The following is a 14037-nucleotide window of genomic DNA, read 5'->3' as shown; positions in this document are numbered from 1 at the left end:
GTTTAGGGCACGAAATAGGATTTATATTTGCTGTGAGTTTTCCCAAGAGCTGTCTTTTAGTTGAATTAAGTTCTTTTCTGAATAAATCGTTCGCCTTTTTATAATTAACGAAGTTGGTGTCGGTCATGTGGTACTTGTAATTGGACTACAGCTTTTCCCGTAAAAAATTTTGATATTGGCTTGACTTCGTACCCATCAGGGATGGAAAAGGATGTTATAAGCAGGAAATGGTCGCTGTTGTGGAGTTCGTCCAATGTATGAGAAGAAAGGCTGGAAGCTATAGAACTGGATTCAAGAACGATATCTGTATGGGTGAAAGGAAGATGAAAGGAAGGTGAAAGTAAGAAGAAAATAGTGGAGTTTGTAGTGTGGTAATCGGCTGAGTTATTTTGTGCGTAGTCAACAGTGCCATCGGTGTTCACGTTATTTTCATATCATTACTTATATTTATTTGATGTGTTCATATTGTTTTGCCACGCACCAACCCTTACGGATACGGCAGCCACCATATTTGTATAGTATTCATACTTATCTTTAAATGTAGTGCTGTTTGTATTTCTATATAGGTTGAAAATTTTGTTTATTTGATTCTTCAGTTTTTTAAGATTTTTAGGTATACCAAGGTAGTTTATGTATTCGAGCAGGAAGAAGGGTAAGATTTTAGTACAAGATTTCACGGAATTTAAAAATAAAGGCTTCAAAGCACTCAGATACACTTTTACCATACAAAATTGAGGTCTAACCTAAATCCGAGATTTCAGGGATATTTTGCATATTTAATTATTAATCTGTTATTCGTCCAAATTTCTGGTCCAAAACTTTAAATCTCCCCTTTATAATTATAATGATTTAGCGAAAGAGGAAGGTTCCATATGTAAAAGTCCACGCAAGTGGAGAAAGTTACCAATCGCCATTCACTTGGGAGTGGCAAGGAAGACGTTCTACATATAGTTCAATGAGCTCACAACTTCCGGGATTAGCCCAAGTATCCTCACTGCCATTCAAGAGATGCGATGGACGGGGCAAGGCAGGGAAAACATAGGACCTTGCGACGTCTACTACAGCTGCCATGTAAAGGAGGGCGAATTAGGTATTGGAGTTGTTGTGGGAGATAGACCTCGTCGGCAAGTACTGTCGTTCACCCTGGTAACGAGCGTCTCCCAATAATCCGCATCAAAGCGAGATTTGCGCCCACGCCCCAATGGAAGAGAAGGACTATGCAACCAAAGATTCCTTCTATGAGCGCTTGGAGCGTTCCTATTAGCGCTTCCCCCGCCACGACATAAAAGTCGTACTTGTTGACTTCAACGGCAGGGTGAGCAAGGAGGGAACTTTTGGTCCCACAGTCGGAGTATTCAGCCTGCACAACGAAACATCCGGTAATGGACAGAGGCTGATCGACTTCGCCGGGGCCCAAAACTTTGTAGTCTGCAGCACCAGATCCCATCATAAGAAGATTCAGCAAGCCACCTGGCTGTCTCCTGATCGAAAAACACAAAACCAGAACGATCATGTTGTGATAGATGGAAGACACGCTTCTAGTGCATTCGATGTACGTACGATCCGATTAACCAACATCGACTCAGATCACTACCTTGTTGCAGCCAAACTGCGCACACGCCTCTGTGCAGCAAAAAACAGTTACGATTTCGAGGTTGTAAAGGACTTTATTTATTTAGGAACCAGCATTAACACCGATAACAATGTCAACCTGGAAATCCAACGTAGAATCTTTCTTTCCAACAAGTGCTACTTTGGACTAAGTAGGCAATTGAGTAGTAAAGCCCTCTCTCGACGAACAAAACTAACACTCTATAAGACTCTCATCATGCCTGTCCTAACGTATAGCGCAGAAGCTTGGACGATGACAACATCCGATGAAGCGACGCTTGGAGTGTTCGAGAGAAAGATTCTGCGTAAGATTTTTGGACCTTTGCACGTTGGCAACGGTGAGCTGTATGAGCTTTACGACGACATAGACATAGCGCAGCAAATAAAGATCCAGCGGCTACGTTGGCTGGGTCATGTTGTCCGAATCGATACAAACGCTCCGGCTCTGAAAGTTTTCGATGCGGTAACAGCTGGTGGTAGCAAAGGGAGAAGAAGACCTCCTCTGCGTTAGAAAGATCAGGTGAAGAAGGTGTATCCAACTGGCGCGGGTTAGCATGAGAAAGAAACGACTGGTGCGCTTTGTTAAATTCGGCCAAAATCGCGCCAATTAAGAAGAAGAAGAAAGTACAAACCAATTTAAGTTATCTCAATGCAAGAGTACATAATACAAAGTACCCCATTACTAGTAGCAGAAGCTCTTCGTTTTGAAAGCAATAACAATAAAATCACATATACGAAAACTTACCGTTTGGTATTTCAAAACTTATAAGTTTCAAAAAAGCTAAATAAATTACTGCTGCTGAAGAAGCAGAAGAAGAAAAAAATTGTTTAATTTATTCGCGTGCCGATCGAATTTCGACCATTCCATAACTCCCGTGTAGCTTTTAATTATTCTTCATTTGGTTTTTACATTGATTGTTATATTGATTACATTGCGCAAAATTTTCAAAGCATAATAAGCCAATTTATTGGCTGCCGGTACTGATTTGTCATTTTTGTTTCTATTAAGTTCATTATATCTTTTTTTAGATTCTTTCCATATATTTATTTTATTAGAATCTTTCCCACCTTAAACTCGATAATAATTCTTCCCACCCTAACTCGATAATAATTTTTTGCACCTCAGCCGCAGATAACCGGTACAAAAAACTTCTTACGACGACGTTTCAAGTTAGGTTTTCGAGTTGATATAATAGATGTTCTTATACCTTTCTTCGAAGCTATGGGTGCGGCCTCACTGCGTTTTACTCGTAACCACGAGAAATCGGATGTGATCTCTTCATTGCGTAATTCATTATGACTTCGTATTATAACATATAAATTGTAAGTATCGCGTATACTCCCCAATTTATGTTTCTCCACGTAAACAAAAGTGGTCGCTGAATCCAAATATTTATTTTTAGTTGTGAATTCATCAGTGGCTGATGCAACCGCCATGCAAATGACTAAGTTAACAGTAATGCTGAGTATATTTGAAATACTTAAAACTGCCACCTGCTGTAATAAATACTTTCCTATGAAACTGAATGTCTAATTATTTACAGTTCCACTTACCGTTTGCCTCATGTTTATTTTTTATTTACTTTTTAACTACCTTTTTATGTAGAAGCAAAACTTATACTCGTATGTATTAACTGTTACTCATACGCTCCGGTTGGCCTGTTGCGTTGCGACTGCCTTCTAGAACTATATATTCATTTCTGATTGACTGCTAGAAAAGGTACGAAATTATTAAGCAACACGTAATTTGGTTTAATAATAAGTATGTACATATGCATCAGAGGAAGTAAATACCGACAAAGTACAACTGGTGTTATAAGTGATTCGAAAGATTTCAAATGTTTGAACAAATTCTTTCGTAGGTATTACTAAATATTATATGTTAAATAAAAACTGCTAAACTGTTTGTATTGTATGTATTTTAGTTTTATCTTTTAAAAAATATAGGACGGCGTAAAAAGAAAATATAAAACGAGTGAGAAGGGTACCTCTGTTTCTCTACGTTTTGGTTTCAAAACTCTTAGAGTATTAGCTCGAAAAATATATAAGCAAAACTAAAGAAAAGAGCATAAAAAACCTAATTTAAACAATGCAAGGCTTTATATATTTACGAGTGACGTAACAAAACAAATGCTTTCAGGAAGCCTGTCAAACGAAAAGTGTTCACACAATAGTTTTTTTGTTAGTTTTAGTTAGAAATGAAAAATTTGCTAGAACTTTTCTCGCCATATCTGACTTAAGACTGGGTAATTGAGCAATAAATCGAAGCTTTCGTTCAACTGAATAAATACAAATAATATTGAAAACGAAGCATTACGCAATGATTAATTACACATCCAAAGAGATATTGGAAAATAATTGTAGAAGAGAGTAGAAGAAGCGTAAGCAAGTTGCCGCCATAATTTCTATATATTATATATATTAGGGCGGGTCGATTTAAAAATCGCTCATTGCTCTGTGAAAATTGTATTCAAGGGATCAAAATAAGAAACTTTGCCGAAGGAACCATACCTCTAAAACGAATTCTGATGTCCCCCAATTTAAAAATATCACCGTTTTTGGCCTTTACATGAGAAAATCAGCTAAATGGATATGTTTTTTCTTTATTTTTATTTATTATTATTTTATTATTATTACAAAATATTTATTATTTATTTATAATGATATCTATTTTTTCTCTTAAGAAATTTATTTAGTCAGAACATATGTAAATGAAAAAATTAATTTAAGTGAGTTATAGAAAAGAAACTAAAAAGTTCGACCCAAATTGGGGGCAACAGAATTCGTTTTAGAGGCATGCTTCCTTCGACAAAGTTTCTTATTTTGATCCCTAGAATATGGGCGATTTTTTTGCCTCCCCACAAATCGACCCGGCCTAATATAAGGCGTTTTTCAGTAAGAGCGCTTCAACTTTTTTTTTTAATAAAACACAAACGGTTTGACTTTTTTAACTAATTTTTTTTTTATTATCGAGTTTGAACATATACATTTAAGTATGAAACTCGATTTCTTTTGCATGACCACCGCGTGCACGTTTTACGAAGTCCAATCGTTGAACCCAATTTTCGACCACTCTTTTGCATAAATCGGCCGAAATTCCAGCAATTTCGCGTTCAATATTGGCTATGAGCTCACAAATCGTCGCCGGCTTGTTACTGTAGACCAATGACTTCACATAACCCTAAAGAAAATAGTCTAGAGGCGTCAAATAACACGAGCGCGGCGGCTATTCGACCGGTCCATTTCTGGAAATAATGCGCTCATCGAACTTACTCTTGAACAAATCAATTGTAGCGTGTGCTGTGTGGCTTGTGGCCCCGTCCTGTTGAAACCACATGTCGTCTAAGTCCATTTCATTTAATTGCGGCCAAAAATAATCGTTTATCAAGTCGCGGTACGATTTCCATTCACAGTAACGTGGCGATCGTTCTCGTCAACGAAAAAATATGGGCCAATTACGCCGCCGGCATGTAAACCGCACCAAACAGTGATTTTTTCTGGATGCAACGGTGCCTCATGAATCACGTGTGGATTGCTTTCTGCCCAGTAACGCATATTTTGCTTGTTGACAAAGCCATTGAGCCAAAAGTGAGCTTCATCACTGAAGATGATTTTTTGGAAAAAGTAGCTCTTAAAGTAGCAGCAACAGAACGATTATTTTCATAAAAAATGTGCACGATTTGCAATCTGTCGATTGAAGTTTACAAATGACAAGCAAAAAATAAAAAATATTGCCAACAAATCCAAAATGGTAGAAAAAAATATATTTAAGAATTTTAGACCTACCCGAACCCTCTTGCTACGTCTAGAACCCAAAAACTAACAACGTTAGATGGAGATACTTAGGTCAAAAATAGTCCATTCAACGGGCTAAGAACTAAATAAATTAGAATAAGATTTAAAAACTTACTATAAGGCTTAAGTTTACTCATAAGTAATTATGTAAATTAAGCCATGTGTATTTATAAAAAAAGATGCTCAACAAATAAATTTTTAAAATACTGTTACCATCAACAATGCATACGTAGTATTAGGATGCCGGTTTTGGCGCTGGTATGCGCCATCGCCAATATTTATTATCACTCAATTAAAACGAATCCAGTCACCAAGTTTTGTACCGTTGTATGAATAATTTTATTTATAGCAATAAATTTATTCGGAGTTTCATTTGTACCAAATATAGAATTCATGATTTTATAATTAATAACAATATGATAGATGAATTTCTTAAACGCGTCAGGCGCCACAGTAAAAAATTAGTACTTTAATTGATAATTCATTGTGGAAAATTAATATTGTATTTTAACTTAAAATATGCGTGGCATTTTAATTAATTAATTAAAGTGCAAATTTCACACCTTTTATATAACTATGAGTCAGCATAAAGTAATATATATTCAAAGTCCATTTAAAATACCTACTCTTACGTAGTTCAATAATATACTTATATATACCATATATATTTATATACCATATATATGTAAGTATATTTTTACTGCGGAAAAATCCGAATTTTAAAGATAATAGAGCATCACAGCAATGGCCAACAAAAAAGAATGCCTTTTGCACGTTTTATTGGAAAAAAAACATCTGTATATGTAAGTATAAAAGCATTTAATAAAACTCTAAAATATTAAATCCTTAGTATATGTTGCATTTGTGTTTGGCAGCACTGGACTATTTCAATAGCATTTGGCAAAGTAGAGTTGTTTAAAAACCTGGAGCACTCAAGAAAAAAGTAGAACAAAATGTATGCAGAAAATATTAAATTCTTTGGTAAGTGTCACATTTTAATTTGCGGCTGTCAATTTAAACTCGTTTAAGGTCGATTCCGCTCGCTTAACTCTTTGTTGGTATCCCATACAAATTTTTGGCTAAGCCAACGGGAACACTTGAAACAAAAAAAAAACTAGGGTCTGTCAGACTCACGCACGGTAGAAGTGAAACTTCTAAGTTGGTTGTTCCATGCATGGGAGCCCCGGTTTAGATCTCTCCCCCCTCTCTCGTGTTAAATTCAGGTTTTTATATTTTTTTTTCTATATCACTCCACATAAATTTGTACTATTTATTTTTGTCCTTATTAGCTTCAAATTTGACACTTGGGTGCAGTGTTGCACTTGACGCTGACATTTCTTTGCACTTCCAATGGTATTTTTTGCCTACTTTTGGCGCGTTAATCAATTTGCTTTGATCACCGAAACGGTTGAAATGTCATTTTACAACCTTCTACTTCAACTATCGTCACTCGTTTGGCAAACGCACTCATTGTATCGCTTCGTTTTCTCCATACCTACCATCTATTTACTTCACAGCAGTTTCTTATTGCTTTCCCGCTTACACACATTCAATCGGCGCTTTATCTGATACTCACACACAGCACTCATTTGCACGGGCTATGGCTATCTATAATACCCGTTGTCGGTTGTCGATTGTCGGTTGCCTGCATGTCGCCAGTCTACTTCAATGCTTACTTGTGTGCTATATACATTTCAGAATAGGCGAGATTGGGAAGGAGCAGCTGCTCCTTGGCCCCGCCCATTTGATGGATTTCGGTAACGCTCCGAACTTACCGTTTCACTCGCCTATTTTCAATCTGCCTTGGGGCCCCCGAAAGAAGTTTCACTTCAAAAACAATTACTATACGAAATACCTGTTCATCTACCTCATAGCCAAAAGCACTTAATGTGGAAAGAATTATTTCTTTTACACATATTAAATATTTATATATACTTATATCGCCCGAAGGTTCGACCGACAACAATTTCCATTGCAATTAGTTGCTTTCATTCTGCTTTAACTTCTGTTTAAACTTTATCTTTGTCTCCTGGCATTTTTCTCTATCTCTATCCATCTCTCAATCCCTATTTTTGTTCTCATTTTTTCCTGTTGCTTATCTTCAGTTTTTGCTTTATCTTATCTTTACCTTTATTTTAATTGCTATTACTCTTTTTCTTACCTGCATACGTATTCACCTTCACTTTTATCCTTGTTTTAATCTTAACCAAACTATTGTTATTAGTGCCGATTTTTCAGTGCTAGTTTAACTTTGATGTATTTTTTAAAAACTCTGTCTTTTAAGGGAGCCATTCTTATACCAAGCCGTCTCAGGTTGTAAGGCTACCATCATGGAATGGGGCGCTGCCATGCCAGACCGGTTATTTCCCCGAAATCCCCTAGCAACTGACAGCTGTATCGCAAAGTTTGACATTTTTTGGCTTTTACGTATTCAGAACGTTTTGAAATACCAGCGCTATTTGTGTTGTTTACAGTAACTTAAAAGATTCATCTCGGTCCAAAAATGGAATTAAATCGTGCACATTTTCGTGCGATTATTTTTTACAACTTTCGACGTGGATTAACTCAGCAACATTGCATGGATGAACTTAATTCATTTTTTGGCGACGAAACTCTATCAAGGACCAGTCTTTATCGATGGTATGGTGAATTCAATCGTGGTCGTAGTTCACTCCAAGACGAATTTCGTGAAGGTCGTCCACAATCAGTTGTTGTTCCGAAAACCATTGATGCTGTGCTCGAACTGATATTGCAAGATCGTCATGTGACCTATCGTGAGATTGAGACAATCTTAGGCATTAGTGAGACCAGCATACATTCAATATTGCATAAACATTTGACTGTCAAAAAAATTTGCTCGCGTTGGATCCCACACAATTTGTCAATCGCTCAAAAAAAGGCTCGTGTCGGTTGGTCGAAGGAAATGCTTAAAAAATACGATCCCGGGGCTTCGAAACACGTCTATGACATCGTGACAGGTGATGAATCATGGATTAAGCGTATGAGCCCGAAAGTAAACAGCAGTCGACTGTGCGGGTGTTTCAAGATGAGCCAAATCCAACAAAAGTTGTTCGCGCACGAAGCACTTCCAAGCAAATGGTCGCCTGTTTTTTCGGAAAAACTGGTCATGTCGCAACCGTACCACTAGAAGGACGCAGAACAGTAAATTCTGAGTGATACACAACCATTTGTTTGCCAGTTGTCTTCCAAGAAATTAGGAAAACCAATCGCCAAAGACTGATCACTCTTCACCAGGACAATGCGAGCTCTCACACATCGGCTCAAACAACTGCATTTTTGAGCACCCAAAACATCGAATTAATGGGTCATCCGCCGTATAGTCCTGACTTGGCACCGAATGACTTCTTTTTGTTTCCGTACGTTAAACAACAAACTGAGAGGTCAACGTGTTTCGACACCTGAAGAAGCGGTTGTGGCATTCAGAATGCATGTTTTGGAGGTACCTCATTCAGAGTGGCAAAAGTGCTTCTACAATTGGTTCAAACGCATGCAAAAGTGTATAGATCTTCATGGAGAATATTTTGAAAAACAATAAAGTGATTTTCGATGATTCAAATTTGTTTTTGTTCTCTAATCCCGAAATATAAAAGGCACCCCTCGTATCGACCGCCAACGCAAAGCTGCAGTCCCGGTGGCCAAGAGTAATAACAAACGAGGAGCTCTGGCGAATTACACGCCAAAAAAGCATCAGCAATGAAATAAAGAAGAGAAAATATGGATGGATAGGGCATACTCTACGAAACCCTTACGATGAAATACCGTATGCCGCCTTGGCTTGGAACCCGTAAGGAGCGAGAAGACGAGGCAGACCACTGATGACTTCGCAAATGGCTATTCGCAATGAAATAGGAAAATCGTTTAATGAACTGAGGCCTACGGCTAGAAAGAGAAATGTTTGGGAAACTTTTTTTGAATCCTTAAGCTTCTAAGGGAGTGGAGAGTAAATAGCAATAATAATGATCCAAAACATAAAGCATTCGAAGCTAAAAAATGTCGATCAAAGTGGATTTGAAGGAGGAGGAAGATACGCAAAAACTTACTCTAGAAAATACACAAAATCTGATCAATTCAATGCCAATCCGGATCCTGCCTCTTCTTAAGGCAACAGACTATGACAAAAGTTTTTAGATTTTTAACCGCAATATTGATTTTCAAAATTATTTAAAACTAATTTAAACTGCATTAAATGTACAGTGATCTGAAATAAACAGTATTTTTAGATTTAAATATATTATAAAATATTATAAATATTAAAAAATATAATATAAATTTTTTCAAATAAATGAAGTATCTTAATTATATGTAAGTATATATGGTATACACGAATAGATTAGGAAAAAATACGAAACATGGGAACCAGTCACAATCGATTGTGGGGTATAGACATTCTGCAACATTATCAGCCCTGTGAATCAACCCGATTCACTGCCCAACACTTCACTTCAGTGGCAGTTCGCACACCTGCTTGCCGAATTCCACCATCTCTACCGGGGGATAACTCCTCTGCTATGCCTCGACACCATTCCCGTCGCAGTACATAGAAATACCAAATACCATTTAGTCACTGCTGGCGCATGACACATGTGCTGGCTTTCGTTCATCCCGGGTATATGGGTAGTGTTGGCTAATCCCAATAAGAAATCAATTGGCGGGAATGCTTGCGCTTGCTGTATGCTGAGCGGCAGGTGAGACAGTGAGCAAGAGTTTACAACGTTCTTTGCATCAGTGAAGAAACAATTGAGCGTACACTCCTTGCGGCGACATCTTTAAGCATTTGACGCATTGAACCATGCGCTCCCAAGCTCTTTCGTTGTCAAATCTTAATTGTATTATACCACGGCGATTCATGAAATTGCGGATGGCAATTATGCCCCTGTCGGTGCTTAGGTCGTGGGAGATCTCCAGATAGATCCACCTATACTCGGTACTCCTCTGCACTGCCACATAAGCCCGTATATGTGCACGGCCTAAAGGTGGCGTATCTCGATCGATGAGTAGCAGCCCCATCAGTGAAGGTGTTGGAACTGTTTTGCGAAGAAGATCTCGCAGGCGGCGCACCCAATAGCTGCATTGTATGGAGCAAATTGTCGCTTCTGTGATTTTATGATCAGTAAATATGAGATAGTGCACAGTCGCAAGCTTTACGCCCATCGGGTGCTAGCTAGCAGCGTCAAGGCTTTCGCGCACACAAAGAATGCCTTTTCTTTGAGGTATGGCATTCCACTTAAAATTACGTATATATATTATTTTATCTTCAATTGACTTGAAATAAATAAATAAATATTTACTTATAAGAAATATATTATTTAACTTTTATTAAATTTTATTAACACTAGCTTTATATTACTCTTAGGCTTATACAATTGTTATTACAACCATCACTAACTGGTAATTATTTATCCAAATCTTTAATATAATTTTATTTAGAAGTAAAAGTACTTAGTAGATGTACGAGTATTAATATTTTCCCCTAAGCTTATAAAGGAATGTGCCTAACAACTAGGGATCAGTCTGTACTTTCAAACATCGCGCATTTCTTCTTTTTATTCATCTAGCCAAATAAATTAGGCACAAATAACTTCTTCCTTGTATGTTGATGTTTGACTCGCACAATCGGTTGGAAATATACAGAATAGCCATTAGAATAACCGTAATCTTTGCGCCGAATGCTGCTGCTTATAGGCGTTATCCGACCGTCACTAATGTAATAATACCCAGAGGCTAATTGACTATCCAAACCTTTGTAAATGTCATTATCCAAATCACGTATGTCAGAGACCGAACGTGCCGAGCTGATGGCCATTTGCAGACAAATGAGAGTGGTAAAGAGGCAGATCATGGTAGTCGAGCGCTGAAAGAGAGTAAAATGCAAAGCTTTCATTAGCTATATACTTTATATCTTTCAGGGTTGGGCATTTTGCACTATCACTAAATTTTTAGTGGTAGTTAATATAACGGTTTCATTGTCACTAAATCTTCAGTTTTTCAGTGTTTTAACTATCCGCTTATTACATTAATTATTTAGTGCACTATATCATGGGATATCTTTCTCATAGATAACTTCTGGATTTGAAGAGAAATTCTGTAGTAGTTTTATTTTTATTTTTTATTTTAAATTTTTAAGCAATCAATTTTATTTGCTTATTTGTCTTTTTAAATTTGTTTTAACTTACCAAGTAACTCATTTTTCCTTTTAAATTAAATTTTATATGATTTAATGCTATTTATATTTTATTTGAAGTACAAATTTTAATTTTTCATGTCACTTTAAGAGTTCCACTTCCAGTGTTAGTCAATTTCTGTTTGCCTTTACTCAAGCATTGAAACCAAGTTTATATACTCGACAAGTGTCACCACTTCCAGATTTTTTATTAAATCTCTCTACTCCAATAGTAAATATCAAAACAAAATTATGGAGATAAAAAACGGATACTCATTTAGTGTAAATTTAGCGACTTTTGCAAATTAAACTCGCCGTTCCTAAAACGGGAATTATGATTGAAGTCATACAACATATTTGCCCAGTCAACTATACCGAATGTGTGTGCGTTATTTGTTTTACAGTCTACGCAACATTTCATTTTAGAGCGCCATGCCAGGCTCTAATTAATTTCCTTTGTTTTTGACACTTTGGCGAGCAACACGACGGAAATTTTGTGGTTCGTTGATGCCTAAAATATATAAAAGCATTTTATGGAAAAATTATAAATCACGGAAATCTACTCGCAAGCCAGTTATTTTCTGCTCGTACTTTATTAAAAATGGGAGGATTCCATGTGATGAGTTGACGAAATTAAAAAAACTGGTTAGATTTGCTTGGTATTGGAAATTAAGGAAGTAAACATCCATAATAGCATTAATGAAGAGATGTTATTTTTTACGAGTAATTTGATTTTTTATGACTTGATTCTGTTTAATTTGATTGTTTGTTATTTGTTTGCATAAAAAACGTATGCATGCGTAAAAGTAATGCTCCAACGTGCGTGAAAACGACCAACTGAAAACGTGCGTTTGAATGCGTTTGACAGCTGTTATTTCGACAAGTTCGTATCGCATTCACGCCCTACAAGACATTGCCGATCACTTTCGGCAAAAATTCTAGCACATTTACAACTTTTTGATTAATACATGCATGCGCATTGACAGATTTAAAAATATGGACGAATCCAAAACTATATTGAAAGAATTTAATTCGCTTTTAAATTCAAAAGTTACTAAATGAATTGTTTAACAAGTTTCTAAGCATTCTCTGAAACTATTTCTTTGTAACCTTTAAGAAATATTACATTGTCTACAATGAAACAAAATAGGTAAATTATAGGTTTAATTTATTTTTAATTGTATTTTTTAGCTGTTTTTCATAGTCTGTAAGAAATATTGATTTAGATTATTAATGAAAAAATAAATAATTCAATTAAGAGCTTTTATAAAAAATACCTTTTTTTTAGGTGTACTAAATTTAAAAAAAAAACACGGAATTCAGAGAGAACGTAGGTTCAAATCTCGATGAAATACCAAAATTAAGAAAAAAAAGAGATTGTCTATAAAGTCGGTTTTCTGACGATAGTTTAACGTGACAACGTCATAAGAAAATACTGATGTAATGGTTGCAATTTTCAAAACAAAATTTAAATTTTCTTTTTTTGATAGATATTTTGTATGGATATAGAGAAGGAGGTAAATGGAATCGCAATGGAATTGATCAAGTTACATTTACACAAACATGAAAAATGACGAAACATTTATCAAATTCATGAAAGATATGTTCAATTTGGATTGTGCATCCGACGTTAATAAGTCAACAACACCTCTTAGCAACATCATCGATTTGCCTTCTCAAGACACATTACACTCGAAACACCCTCTTTCATTTCCTACTTTTCCTATCATCGTCCTATTCTCAACAGAGAAATGGTTCATTACCATGCACACAGGAAAAAGGCATATGCAAATACAAATATGTGAATTTATATACAAAAGCGCATATACATACATATACACACATATATATACTCACTCAAGTAGGAGAGCGCCAGATGTCGAACGTTGCCGAATGCGGGGGCCGATTGTGCTCTTTGTCGTTCATTCCGCGCTTTCGCTTGCAGTTCAAGCAAGGTAACGGCGATTGAGCAAGATGACAACGAATGAGCAAGATAACGACACATTTTTTCGAGCGTGCAGCCGGCTAAATCGAATTATAAGACGTTATCACGATAAAAATTGTTTCTAATAGCAGCGCGCCTCGGCAGGAAATGGCAAACCTCCGAGTGTATTTCTGTCATGAAAAAGCTCCTCAAAAAAAAGGTCTGCCATTTTGGGTCGGCTTGAAACTGTAGGTCCCTCCATTTGTGGAACAACATCAACACGCACACCACAAATAGGAGGAGGAGCTCGGCCAAGCACCTAACAGAAGTGTACGCGCCAATTATTATTTTTTTTTTTTTTTTTTTTGTCTAATAAGAGGTGTTATTTTTATATTCAAAGAAAAATGCTGATGTTTATTTAATTATAAAGAGGAAGGTATGCTGTTAATCATTTTTTCATGAAATTTTCCATAACCGAATTACAAAGTGACTGCCCTATGTACTCGATAACCTCACGAATTCCATC

General features: G+C 36.4%; 1 protein-coding gene across 1 annotated transcript; it reads right to left on the bottom strand.

Annotated features, from left to right (window-relative positions):
* Positions 1 to 10769: 10769 nt before the first annotated feature.
* LOC128868401 (uncharacterized) lies at positions 10770 to 11842 on the bottom strand. The gene is made up of 2 exons (XM_054110453.1): positions 11601 to 11842; positions 10770 to 11278 (listed from the first exon to the last, which is right to left on the bottom strand). The coding sequence occupies exons 1-2, from the start codon at positions 11610 to 11612 to the stop codon at positions 10979 to 10981; spliced, it is 312 nt and encodes a 103-aa protein (XP_053966428.1). The 5' UTR covers positions 11613 to 11842; the 3' UTR covers positions 10770 to 10978.
* Between the last annotated feature and the right edge of the window lie 2195 nt (positions 11843 to 14037).

Source organism: Anastrepha ludens, chromosome 6 (assembly GCF_028408465.1).
Source record: "Anastrepha ludens isolate Willacy chromosome 6, idAnaLude1.1, whole genome shotgun sequence".
Taxonomy (NCBI): Eukaryota; Metazoa; Arthropoda; class Insecta; order Diptera; family Tephritidae; genus Anastrepha; species Anastrepha ludens.
Note: the sequence above shows the minus strand (reverse complement) of the source record. Positions and strands in the feature narration are given on the sequence as shown.